Source organism: Nipponia nippon, unplaced genomic scaffold (genome assembly GCF_047370975.1).
Source record: "Nipponia nippon isolate SJK-2023a ecotype South Korea unplaced genomic scaffold, ASM4737097v1 scaffold_1, whole genome shotgun sequence".
NCBI classification, from domain to species: domain Eukaryota; kingdom Metazoa; phylum Chordata; class Aves; order Pelecaniformes; family Threskiornithidae; genus Nipponia; species Nipponia nippon.
The window spans coordinates 103,449,020-103,462,101 of record NW_028262290.1 but is presented as its reverse complement, the minus strand read 5'-3'; the positions used below and the strand labels follow the sequence as shown (position 1 = coordinate 103,462,101).

At 47.8% G+C, this 13,082-nt stretch overlaps 2 protein-coding genes across 11 annotated transcripts in view; one reads left to right on the top strand and one right to left on the bottom strand.

Moving 5' to 3' along the window:
• SLC66A2 (solute carrier family 66 member 2) overlaps positions 1-3,993 on the top strand; it is a 68,477-nt gene extending 64,484 nt beyond the window's left edge. For 4 of the 7 annotated variants that reach the window (XM_087765366.1, XM_087765360.1, XM_087765351.1 and 1 more), the window contains one exon: positions 740-893. In XM_087765366.1, the coding sequence (XP_087621492.1) occupies positions 740-756 (17 nt within the window). In that variant the 3' untranslated portion in view covers positions 757-893. Of the gene's footprint in view, positions 1-739 lie in introns of all 7 variants that reach the window. The other 3 variants (XM_087765381.1, XM_087765372.1, XM_087765344.1) reach the window with 1 other exon arrangement.
• A 4,032-nt stretch (positions 3,994-8,025) lies between these two features.
• Positions 8,026-13,082, bottom strand: part of KCNG2 (potassium voltage-gated channel modifier subfamily G member 2) — a 61,743-nt gene continuing 56,686 nt past the window's right edge. For 3 of the 4 annotated variants that reach the window (XM_087737583.1, XM_087737576.1, XM_087737589.1), the window contains exon 3: positions 8,026-10,382. In XM_087737583.1, coding sequence (XP_087593709.1) covers positions 9,570-10,382 — 813 coding nt within the window. In that variant the 3' untranslated portion in view covers positions 8,026-9,569. The remainder of the gene's footprint in view (positions 10,383-13,082) is intronic. The other variant, XM_087737598.1, reaches the window with a different exon arrangement.

Sequence of the window (13,082 nt, the reverse complement as noted above, 5' to 3'; positions counted from 1 at the left end):
CTGCAGGACAGGGGATGGCTCAGCAGTACAGCAAGATGAAAGCAAGGATGGCTATTAAAAGGAAGTCTAAGCATTGCTCTTGATCTGTGTCCTTGATAAAAATCCCTGGTGATGTTCATCCGTCCAGTAACAGCGGCAGGCATGTCGTTTCCCCTCTTTCTGTATTACTGGACAATCCGTCCTTCTGTTTTTTTTGGTTTGGCATTTTCTGCAATAAGAAATGGTTTCTTGTATCTATCAGAAGTGTTTGTTTCAGCAGATGCTTAAAAAGCGTGCATGTATGAGAGAGCAGTCTACGTGTTACTTCACCTTGCGTGAGCACAAAGTTGCACGCACAAGAAGTAACTGTTGGGATGAATTGCCTTTGTTTTCCATGCACTGTATTACTTTTGGTCAGTGCTGTCAGCATGTGGCAGTCATGTTTACAGAGCGCCGCTGAGTCAAATATCCTAGCTGGATATTTTAGAATGTTGGATACCTTCATAGCCGCAGGCATTTGGAGCTGTAATTGCTGAGATAAGAGTGCTGCAGTTTCTGGGGTAGAAAATTTGATCCTTCCTTCCAAGTACAGTGCTGCACGTCTTGGCTAGGCACGCTGTCTGCCCTCGTCGAGGGGAGTCCCAACTCACTGTTGAGTATAAACCCTCCCTGAAGTTGGTGGGATCCTTTGGCACAGCAGGCCTAATCACAAGCCAAGTTCTTCTCAGTAAATATTCTTCCCTTCTTTTTTGTCTTTTAGTGTCAAGATGGTGCTGATGTGGACCAGTGGAGACACATTCAAGACTGTTTACTTCATCTTGAATCAGGCCCCTTTCCAGTTCTCCATCTGTGGACTCCTGCAGGTTTTTGTGGACATTGCCATCCTGTTGCAGGTTTACTTGTACAGTTACTACCCTCAGAAGCCTGTGTCCCACACTGCACACCCAGCCAGCACCAAGGCCCTGTGAGGCACTTAGCTGGGCAGGTTGCAGGTCAACGGCGCTACGGAGTCAGCCATGGCAGCTCCTCTTCTGCTTGTAAATACTCCTGTGTTGCTGAGTTGAAAGCAGAAATGAGAACAAGGATTGAAAACTTGGCTGCGCTTCCAGCTCGGGAGGTTTTATTTTAAATAACTTGCTCTCTCTGTTTTCAGACTTAGCTGTACAGAACTGTTTCTTGGTGGGGGGGGAGGGGCACTTTATTTTTGCATATGTACCTATAAGCCTTATCAATTCACAATGTTTGTATATTTAATCACAAGGGCTGGATGGTTTGTGTTTTTAATGCTATTTAAAAATGTTACACCACAGAAATTATAGGATATTTTGTCTGAAACTTTTACCTATTTATATAATATAAAATCTGTATATTGGCAGGAAGTTTGTGGCATATGCTAGCATTCAGTATCTCCATGATGTAGGAAGAAGTATCGAAGAGCAAATGCAGGAGCTTTTTCTTTTCTTTAAGAAGGGTGTCTGGTGAGCAGAGGAGGTGAGGGCGGGAAGCCCTGCAAAGAGGTGAGCAGCCAGAAATGAACCAGCCACACACAGTGTAAAGCATCAATGTGCTAAGGAGTGAATGGCAGGTGTTCACCCCCGCTGCGGGATCAGTGTGGCAGGCGGACACATCAAGGAGATGGTGAAGGGGGTCTGAGCATGGATGATGCTGGAGCCATGGTTAGCGTAGGCACAGCCAGTCAAGCGGTCAGCCAAAAGGAGGAGCGAACAGGAGACTGCAGGTAACTTAGATAGTCATGCTTTGAAACGATGGGGTTTGGGAACAGCCCGCCCTGCGCTCAGGGGGCAGCACTGCACTTGCAGCTGTGCACAGGACAGAGCTGGACTGTAGGACGTCTTTCACAAACCAAGGGGCCAGCAGATGCATGTTGCCAGTATTGCCAGGCAAGTATTTCTAGATGGCGATTGAGCCACAAAGGTAGAAGCAACTCCTCTTCCATTGCCTCGGAAGGGGAAGTGAAAAAGTTTGAGGCAGAGGAAAAGCCGTATGCTATGGAGTAGGACTAACATCTGACAGCTTGGTTTGTTGAGGCTGAGATTCATGTTCATGTTGTTTAATGCCAAGCAAGAACCAGTTTCTGGTTTGGGGTCTTTCTTACATTGACTCAACAAGGAAGGAGTCCACGTTTTCCTTTTTCTGTTGCTTAAGATCTTCTAGGCTCTTAGAAGAATCAGCAGCCTGTACTTAGACAGAGGGACTGAGAAAGCCGAAGGAGAGGAGAGTTTATTTATAGATGTAGATGTTGTCTGTAATGGCTGTTTGCCAGCGTAGGTCACTGTGCCCCTTCTGAGAACTGCACATGTCTAGCAGCTGCAGGTGGTGTGGACCCACAGGGGGCTATGACCAAGCCCCTGGGCTTCTGCCAGCTGCTGTCATCAAACTGCCCTGGGCGGTCTGAGGCAGCCATAGCAAGACGCTTAGCCCCAGGAACAGCTACGCCTGCGCTGCTTGCTTCTTCATGAGGCTCCCTCCCTGCTGCTGGGTGAATCCCATCTGACCACAGGCAAGATGTTAGAGCTCGGACAGATTTTTGAGAATCATTTTTTCTCCAAGATGAGCCCAAGAGCTTATGTTTGTTTCTTACCAACAGCAGCGAGTTTGAGGTTTAATAACTTCAGTGTGTAAATCAGATACTTGCTGTACCCTGTTTTATTTGGGAACCTCGTGATTTGAGTCTGGACTGTCTTCACTGGTGGCAAACTGTCCTCTGGAGGGGAAGCATTGGCAGGCTGCAGCAGTGGTTGTGTGACGCTCGGTTGGGAATGTCCGTCATAAGACAGGGAAAAGTGGGCTGTCCCTGTGCTGCTTTACAGACCTGTGCCCCTCTCACTGCCCAGGCAGCCCCAGGCTGACATTGGGGTTCCTGCTGCACGTGCCGCTTGGTTTTGGAGCCGACATGTTGGTGGCAGAGGGCTGAGGCCCAAACCTGCGGGCAGAAGTCCTGCCCTGGTGCCAAGCCGTCCTGCCCTTTGGTGGGGGCACTGCTGGAGATGGAAGGAAGGGCATCCTCGGGAAGTCCCTCCGGCCCCGGCAGATCCGGTTGGATCCGTGTGAGTAAAGCAGAGCTGAGGACAGCTGCTGTTTCTGAGGGCTGGGCACAGAATGCTCTGCGCAGGCACTGACTCCACGCTCTTCGTTCGATACCGTACTCTTTTAGGCCTGAAGTGACCTTACAAAGATGATGTACGCGGCATGGTAGTCTATGAATGTTTTGTTCCTCTCTTTTCTCTAATGTTCACGTTGTGTTACAGGAACATCTGGGCTTTTGTCTTTTTTAATTGAAAACTTACTTACTTAACAACTGGCTTCTCTGGTATGCTGCTTTAATGAGGATTGTATTTCTACTGTATGCAAACGAACACTTTCTTGTGTGTTTTAATGGTCTGAAGGTTTTTTTTTTTTAACTACTTGTAATGATAAGATTTTTGTATGTGGTGGTCTTTTTCTAATATTCAATGAAACAGGGATATAAGAAATAAATGGCTCTTAAGAAACATACTTCTCTATGTTATAGCTTCACCTGGGAGTGCACATTTTTGACCACCTCTTTGGCTTTGAACTACAGGTATTACTGAGGATAAAACAACTGTCGTTTTTTCCTTTTGGGACTCTTCCTTGAGCAGGTTCCTGAGTCTGTCATCAGTACCCAAACCAGCGAGCTCTGCAGACCAGTCTCATTCACACCAGAGCTGCAAATGCTAGAAGAGAAGCCAGTGAAACCATGTCTAAAGTCATCTTCTGTGTGTGGCATTTAGCAAGGCAGGACTCTTGGCCAGAAACTCTTGAACTTCATCTTGCAAGATACCTTAGGGACAAAATGTTACGGAACTTTGTTTTTGTTCTTTAATTGTCAGGAAGTATCTGTATCAATGATCACCTCAGAGAATAACAAATCAATTACTTCAAATACATCTCTTTGAATGTATGGCACATTTCATGGAGTTGATTTTCTTTGTCAGTTGCAATATTTTTTTTAAATAAAAATTACCTGTTATATATAAATTGCAGTGTTGCTTTGTTTTGTTCAGATACAAGATGTGTGCTTCTTAACTCCTATTATAACTCATCTTGTTGTCTAGAGCACTGTCTGTAGGAATAATTAGCGTGCTTTATCCTCCTGATGGGTGGGTAAGCACAAGGCATAAATTGTCCTGAGGTCATGATGCACGACGGGGATTCTGGATTTCTGTCCTCTGCTCTTCCATACATCCTGAGGTAAACTTACGCTCATGAACTCTTTTATGCTTGTGATGCTCACAGTAAAAACAAATTACTAGCAGATTATTATGTGGCTTTAAAAAAAACCCATATCATGCAAACTGCCTAATGAGGTCAAAGACGGGACACAGCTGAGGGACATGCTCTGTGCAGCCTCTGCACAGAAGATGAGGAAACTGAGCGTGTCATCTCATGGCCAGCCGTTGTGCCAAGAGGAGTCGTGACCTCCCTCCCTGTTGATGCAGGACATGAAAACAAGCCCGGACAGTCACGACCAGCCTTGCAGCCCACATGTGGCTCCGGGGCCCTGCTGGGCTGCTGCTGCAGGCTGTTCGGCTGCTCCGGCCTGGGGAGAGGGTTTGCTGTTGCTGCATGCGGTGGCTGCGGAAGCTGGAGAAGGGGAGTCGGTGAGGAGAGGGGGTTGGGGGCACAGGAGGGAGGGCTGGGGAGGGCAGGAGGAGAGAGGTGGGAGAGACTCAGCTTGCTCAAATAAGGGGATGAAGGGAGAGACTCCTGGAGGGGAATGAATGAAGGAAAACCAAGACCTGGAAGGGCAAAGGTAGGTAAATCAGTGAAGCGGGGGCAAATGAGCAGGAAAAGGAGGGTGGGGAGTAAAACCGGCCTGCTCCATTACAGCCTGCGGTCAGTGGAGACCACGGAGGCCAACAGCCCAAGCAGCTCCCACAACAGCCGAGCCTGCTCGTTACTCGTAGGGCTTGCACCACCTGTCCCAAATAGTACTGATGTTACTGGTTGCTGCTCTGGCACTCGCTGAGGGGAAGCTAATGGTGGGACTGGCCCTAAATGAAACACTGGGGAGCCCCTTCAGTAAACGGGAGCTCTCGCAGCCACCTCTGGGCACGGCGGCAGCCAGGGCAGCAGCAGGGCCTGTGTCCTGCTGGCTGGTGCGGCACGGGCCCTGGCCTCAGGGCAAAGCTCTCCCTCGGCCGCGCAGGGCCAGCAGCGCTCTGCGCCGCGGCTCTGTAGAGACGCAGATCTCATCGTTAGGTGTCTGGGTACATGTGTCTACATATGTAGTTAGATGCCATTAAAAACATTTTAAAACAAAAGGCAAAGCTCAAATTCAGCACTGAGTAGTAAAGCAAAAGTTGGCCCACAGATGCTGTTTGTTAAATTTGGTTGTGATCCTTAGCTTAGGCTTGAGTGCCAAGAAGGCTTCAAGGACCTGACTGACAGCTGTAGCTTTGTTGGTGGCTTTCTCTAACAGAAAGAAGACATGAATGTGTAAGTAAGTCAACAATATGCCAATAAATAAACGCACTGCCTGGATACCTGTGCCAACAGCAGTAAAGAAGAAACATGGACTAGAGCAAAATGTGAGGCACACCCTGGAGCAGATCTCCCTGTAAACAGCTTTGTAAAACAGCCAGGTCCCAAATGGACATCAGCATCTGGAAATGCCCTGACAGCAAATACAGACTTAGGACTTATCCTGCCCCTTCTGTGTCACAGTTTATGTGGATTTGGCTCTTGTAGGTGCTAGCGTAGCCGTACTGGGAGACAGAGGGGCTTTGCTGAGCCTCAGATGGGCCAGCAGAACCACGCTGGATTTCTCTACCCATCAAGCCCCTCCATCCGCCTCTTTCCTCTGCCACCTCTTTCCTCTGCCGCCCCAAGGCTTCATACTCTTCTGAGGCTGTAGCTTGTAGGTGCCAAGCCCTGCGAGAGCCAAGGATACTTTGCCCCCATGAAGCATTTGCTGTGAGGCTGCCACAGACCGTGCCTGTTCTGGCCTCAGCAGCGTGAGACAGCAACCTCTCTCTGGCTGACTGCTGAGGGGATGATACCAGTGTCAAGTGTTCCTTATGATTAGTGCTTTTTCTTAATTCAGGTTGCTAGGAGGTAGGAGATGGTGGTGCTGTGTGAGCAGGAGGAGTTGTGTTTGACTTTGTGCCGTTCCCTCTAACTCTGTCCCTTTACCAGTCACTGCATCCTTAGCTCTCAAACACAGTTACGGTTTTCAGATTATTATTGTTGCCAACTGCCACAATTTGTATGTCCAGATCCACATGTGCTGCCACCGAGACGGCTGTGTAGAGGAGGTGGCTTTGCTCACATGAGTTGTCAATCTCTGTCCCATAGGAGAAGAGGAGGTGGTTTTTTTTTCCTTGGGGCAAAACGAATGTGCTACAGTCATGAAGCACTAGACTGTGTTTCAAAGAAACAGGTATAACTACCCGCTGGTGCCGGCATGCATGCCTGTAGCATTTGTTATAGTTAGAGATAAATGGCCTTAAATCATGTGTGCGCTGTGTCGAAGAAAAAAACAACCACCACCATACACAGCAAAACCGACACTTCTCCAGCGGCTGATCAAAAGTAATAAGCATCACCCATAACAACAGCTACGCTGGGTGAAACTCGCTCTCCTCTGGGTATCTTTTATGTCTGGCAATGTGTGCATCACAACTTTATACAGCTTCCAAAAATAATTTGTTTAAAAGGTTCCTGGTTTATATGTGTTTCCTCATCTGTCATCTCAATAGATAAAATGAAACTTTATTAAAAGCCAGGCCTTGACTAACAGACATAATGAGTGGGTTTTGTCACTTTATTAAAACTCTGTGCGTGCTGCAATTAATTATGTGCCTTTTGAAAAATACAAAGAACTCGCTATTGTAGGACAATAGCAACTTGATGGAGCACAGCAATAACATGGTGTGTGTCATCAGCCTGTTTTTCTACACAGCTAGCTGCTGAACTGCAGCTAGCTGTCCCGGTGCTCGTTTTTTCATGCCACAGGGCCAAAAGTGGCGTTCATTCATAGTTATTTGCTAGCACTGCAAGCGTGAAACTCTTCATTCTGCATGGATATCTACTCCAAAATGGCTCTTCTAAGAGCAAGCTAATGCTGATGATCATTCGTGGGCCTCACCACCTTGAGGAGATTTATTCTGCACCCTCCATGCCCACTAGCCGTGATCACCCCATTCACACCAGAGCTGCAGCCCTAAACAGCACCTGGTGTGCGTGAACCAAAGTACCGTGAAAGGTGAACTTGCGGGTTCACCTGGTGAATCTGCTGGGTCCCACCTGAAGACCAAGCACCTGAATGCCACCATAAGAGGCACTGCTGCCCCTTGGCACCATGTCCCACTTACTTTGCCCCCCCCCACTGCTCACTCTGCTGGTTTGCATTTAGTCAGCTGCAAAGCTGTATCCCGGATGCCAAACCTTAATAAGCCTTAATGCAAGAAATGCCTGCATCAGGATTAAAAAAATAATAAAATTAAAATCTCTCATGAGTCACAGCAAACCAGTGCTGGTATTGCTTTGCCAGGAGTCTGAGTCAGCCCAGGCACCATCCACCAGCCCTTGACCCTCCTTGCCTGGCACAAGGAGCGGATGCGCTCCTGGTGGTGGTGGGCTGTGAACGATGGGCAGAGCCCTGGCGTGTTCAGCTGTGTTCGGTTTGCTTGTAGTTCAATACAGCTGGGGGTCCGGAGACTCAGATGCAGCTTGTAGGTCGGGGCGGGGGGGGGGCTCAGTTTTGCTGCCTCCACCTCTTGCAGCACTCACCAGCAAGCTGTGTGCATAACACAGCTGCCGCTCCGAGCTGTGTAGCCTGGCCCAGTGACCCTGCTGTGCTGCTCAGGGCTGTCTGGCCTGGCTATGGCTGCAAAGGAGCAGTAGTAGCAGGGCTGCTATGGGCCAGAGAGGGCCAGTAGCATGGGACCCTGGCTGGAGCACTGGCACGCATGGCTTCACATCAGCATGGCGAAACACCCCCCCCCCCCCCCCCCAAGTCATCAGAGGCGAGCATTCAGCAACAAGGCTTCTAATTTTTATTAAAATAAAGTGTAACCTTTTATTTTCCCTTGCTCCATTCCTATAAGAAATGGCTTAATACGGGAGTTTGCTAATGTAGGCTTGGTGTTACAACATACGCTGAGGCAAAAAAACCCCAAACCAGACAAATCCCATCTTCAATACATCAGCTTTTGTTCCCTTCCTGGCAGGAGGAGAATATGGAGGGTGACACTGCATGGCTTTAATACAAACGAGGGCATAGGTACGAGGCAGTTGTACTCCTTCTCCCTCCATCCCCTGATCGTATCCCGCTTGTAGGAGCACTGAAAGAGCCACACAGTGCGCTGACTTGGAGCAGCTACACAGCTCCTCCAGGGAGGGGCCTGGAGAGCTCATGGGGCTGGCATCAGTAAATAAACATGCACATGCCACCATATAATTCACTTTCCCTTTAAACTGACTTAACTCTTTTGAGAACTAGGAAGAAGAGCCAGAACAATAATTCTAATTTTTAGATGACAGGATTGTCTTTTTCTTAGTAGGAAAAAAAGAAAAAAAGACTACTCCTAATGTAGAGCACAGCTGCTACACTGCAGCTCTGGCCAGAGCCCACTGAAGGAGTCTCATTGACTTCACCGGGTTTGGACTACTCCGGTATGCACATGACTGCAGCAAGGGCAGCCACCACTGCTGAGGAAGAGTATGCAGAGCTGGGAGTCGCTGCTGGTTTATCATCACCCTCCCCTTCTTGGGCTGTGGGTAGTTCAGGTTTAGTCATCTGTTAAACACATTTTTTTGATACATGAGAGATGGAAATAGTTAACAGTAAGTGGAGAAATGGCGTGATTTGTAAAGATATTTGTTATATTCAACTGTTAGCAAAGGAAAAAAACCAAGTTAACATTCAGTATCACAGTCAGGAAGATTGTCTATGTAGATTTCTGTCATGGGGCTAAGATACAAAGCTTAGGGTGGTAAATACGCATATTTACTAAATAATGCATACTGCGCTAGCGCACAAGTCAGAGCTGGCAGCCCAGGCTGCGCTGCCTGATCTGTAAAACAGACAAAACCAAGCCCCTGGGAAAGCTGAAGACATGTTTCTGCCCTTCTCTTGCCCTCACACCTTTGCTTGTCTGAGGTTTGTGTTCCTTGGCGGAGCTGCCAAAAGAAACCCTCTGTGCGTGGGGCATCGCAGCATTCAGCCCCTCACACATGGAGTGTCGCCAGGCAGGGAGGAGGCGGCACGCTGGCTGCTCCGCCGCACGGCGCCCGGCACAGGCTGTGCTTCATGTTACGTTCTCCTGGCTGGCTACTTTCAACGGCTGCTCTTTGGGGGTTGCCAAAAGTACTTGTTCAATAGAAAAGAAAAGCCCTACGAAAAGCGATGGAGCAGAGCTGTACTTGGTAGAGTTTCTAGGGGCTCTTTTCAGAGGGCCCTTAAGATCAAAAGTTGGTCTTTAGAGACAACCTTCTGCGTGTCTGCCCCTCATTTATGCAGTTCAGGAGGTTCTTCTTGCAGAACTGACCCTCCTTGTCCACTGCTTCTTGTGCTGCGAACATAGATCTTCAGCTGTTGAGAGTCAACAACTTCTCTTGGCTCGCTGGTCCACCACGGGCTGACCCTCCTGGCCAGCAGCATCTGGTGGGAATGTGCCACTGAGCCCCTGCGTACTGTCACCACCTGGGAGTTTGGTGCTCTCTTCTAGCTGGCGCATCTGCCTGCTTGCTGCTCGTTGCTGCTGCTCCTTCAGCTCACTGTAAGAACGGGAAAAGGTATGAAAGATGGACGTGACTGGGAAAGCCATCAGCAAAATCCCACTCAAGATACTGCTCAGGGCTACCACCTGTCCAGGGATGCTACGAGGCACCATGTCCCCGTAGCCAACAGTTGTCATGGAGATCACAGCCCACCAGTAACTGGTGGGGACGCTTGTGAATTCTTGCTTGGCTCCCAGTTCACTCTCAGCCAAGTACACCAACGGCGAGAAGAGGGCCATGGCAACACAAAGGAAGAGCAGGAGGAGCCCAAACTCCCTGGTGCACCGGCGCACGGTGAGCCCCAGCGTCTGCAGCCCCAGCGAGTGCCGTGCCAACCTCATCACGTACAGGATGCGCAGAGCCCGCAGGAAGCGCAGCACCAGGCCCACTCGTTCCAGGTACTTGTTCCCAGCTCCCCCGCTGGGCTTGCTGCTGTTTTTCGTGGAGGCCATATCCACAATGAGAGAGATATAGAAAGGCAAGATGGCCAGGATGTCGATGATGTTGAGCGGGGTTTTCAGGAAAGCGCACTTGTTCTCTGCCTGGATGGATCGCAGCAGGAACTCAAATGAAAACCATGCCACGCACACCGTCTCCAGCACAAAGATGTCATAGCACTTCTGTGAGCATTCGCCCTGGGGAGAAGAGGAGCAGGAAACACAGAAAAGGGGAAAGAAAAAGATTTAGCCAGGGAGCGAACCAAAGAAACAGAGAATGGCAGTTGTTAAAGGAAAGCACCATGTGAGATCGATACGAATTGCGAGGCACCAAAGTAAAATCATCGCTGCTAAGAGCAGCTGGAACGGATAACTAAAACCAGAGCTACTAGCTACGTGTTCGGCTGCAGGAGGGGTCAATGATGCTCAGGCGTCTCCCGAGGCTGCCAAGAATTTGGTGTGATGGTATCAGCTGTCGGCCAGACAGCCCACTGCTGAAAGGCCAGTGGCTCACAACTCATTTCTAACCAAGCCTTTAACACTCATTCAAAAGGATTAGTACAGGATTCATGGATTTTAATAAATGGGTGATTCCTCCCTCCCTTCCTGATCAATAATAAATTCCTTATAAATGGCTCGTAAACACCTACAGCATTTGATGTTATGTGCTTGGAGTCATCTACAATCTATTATTCACAGAATATAGAATATTTTTCATATTCCAGTGAACATTTATTAACACACTAGCCCTATAGTCAAAGCTTATGTAAAGTACTGGTAAATGTAGGTATTTCTAAAAGAAAAAGTACAAGACTAGAGGGAGGGTCCAGAGAGATAAGCATTTTTAATTACCTCGCCTGTAACAACTAATGACCACAATGCCCTCCCCAAGCTTTCTGAGGCACTGGAAGAGGTGCTCTTCCCTGCAGGCTCACTTAGTGGAAAATAAAGAGAACTCTGGTTCTTTAGTTACGATGCCTGTAAACAAGCCAGCCTTGGCGCATTGGACCAGCAATAAACAATACAGCTGGTGATGGCTGCTCTTTGATTGTTAATTCAACAGCACAAATACTATGGCAATTGTCTCCTACATCACTGTTAGTAACTCCAGCTGAATAATAATCAGCTTCTCTAAATAAACAGATTTTGATGTGGACAATTATAGGGCTAGTGCTGTTTCCTCTGTAAATGCTCATATAAAAGTGTTAATGCTCTGGGGGCTTTGAGCGGAAGGCAAGCATATATTTATTTAAGGGAAGCGTATATTTATTTGGTGAGCCAGTCTGACTCTGAACAGTTCATGAAAACTCTTGTATACATGTGGGAGTCCATCCACGCTAGTGGGGTGTGTGACTCCCGCTGGATGCAACAGGTATTAAGTACCAATGTAAAACCTCGTTTTGCTCACCTATGCTAAATTATAGCAATAAAATATCACTCAAGAGTGGCAAGGCCATGTCAAGTCCCCATTTCACCACCGGAGAAGCTGAGAACCTGGCACATCTATCAACAGTTCTGCCCACATGCTCACCACAAGTGTCTTTCGCTAGGCCAGAGGAAATTTTTACTGCACAGCACCGCATCCTACCTTCATCCCTCTCTAAGTGTTTATGCACAGTTTTTTCCCTGTTGTGAAAGAAAACAGCAAAGGAGTGATGAGACTTTTGCCCTCCTCACTAACTACAGCATTCCCCAGAATGTCGGGGAGTGACTGGATACATGTTTCAAGGGCTGCTGCACTGCTGGCAGCAAGGGCAGTGTCATCACATTGAGTATAAAGCCTTGCGTTACCTCAATATGATAACCAAAATACCAAGGCACCCTCCCCATTTCACATTTAAGAAGAGACTGAGATAACGACTAAAGAGATGTCAATAGGAAAAAAAAATGTGGAAAGGAATCCTCAGAGCCAGCATTTATGGTCCTTGTATTAAACACGATGAAAGGTTGTAGTGCCTTGTATTTATAGATTTTTTTTGTGTTCCACTTTGAATTGGCATATGATGTACCTCCCACTGTTTCCCAGGGGGTCACGCTGATATGGAGAGAAAAATTACTTGTCCCATTGAAATTGCTGTCAAGATTTTAAGCATATTGCAGGGAGGAAGGATAATCTTGTTTTACTAGTGTAGTAGCTCAGATATAGCCTGTCTTTAACGTCCTAATTTTGATAGGTGTGAAGACTAGAAGGAGCTTAATTTGTATCTGCCTTACCAAACTAATTTGGTCATAAATAAGTATTTTTGTCACAATCATAACACATAGGACAAAACATTTTGTTTTTAGGGGCTTCGCTCCTATCACAGCATAATTAAGCTGTCAGGCTCTCCCATCAGGTACAGAACGAAGATGCTTTCACACCATCACGCAAATCTGGCTCTGTGGGCCAGAGCCAAAGCTCACGAAGTCAGTGGAAGGACTCTCCCTGTGCCACTGTAACTTCTGACCTTATTACCAGGAAACCAGCCATCAGACTGGTATTGTCCCAGAGCCCTGCTGCCTGGGAATCTCTCATCAGGATATGCTTGATCTCCCACCTAAGGGCAATGGCTGCAGGTGATCTGCAGCTCCTGATACTGTCCTTGCACATGCACAAAAGGATCAGGCTGAGATGTTAGGAACGCAACCCATAAAAGAAGAGCTATGGCTTGAGCAAAGCAGCAGCGATGGCAAGAAGGAAAAAAACCCCATGTCCAAATTTGCTTTCTCTGAAAGGTACATCACTACTTGGACCACCATGTATGGAGACTAAGATGTAGCCTGCCTTAAGAGACCTATCTGGCAGGAAGCGTTCTGGGTTCTGATGTGCATGCATGTAATTTTCGTGCCACTAAAAGTTTAAGGAAAGTCAGTGAAGCCTATGGAGAATTTAGCCTTGGAATAGACCTATAAAGACAT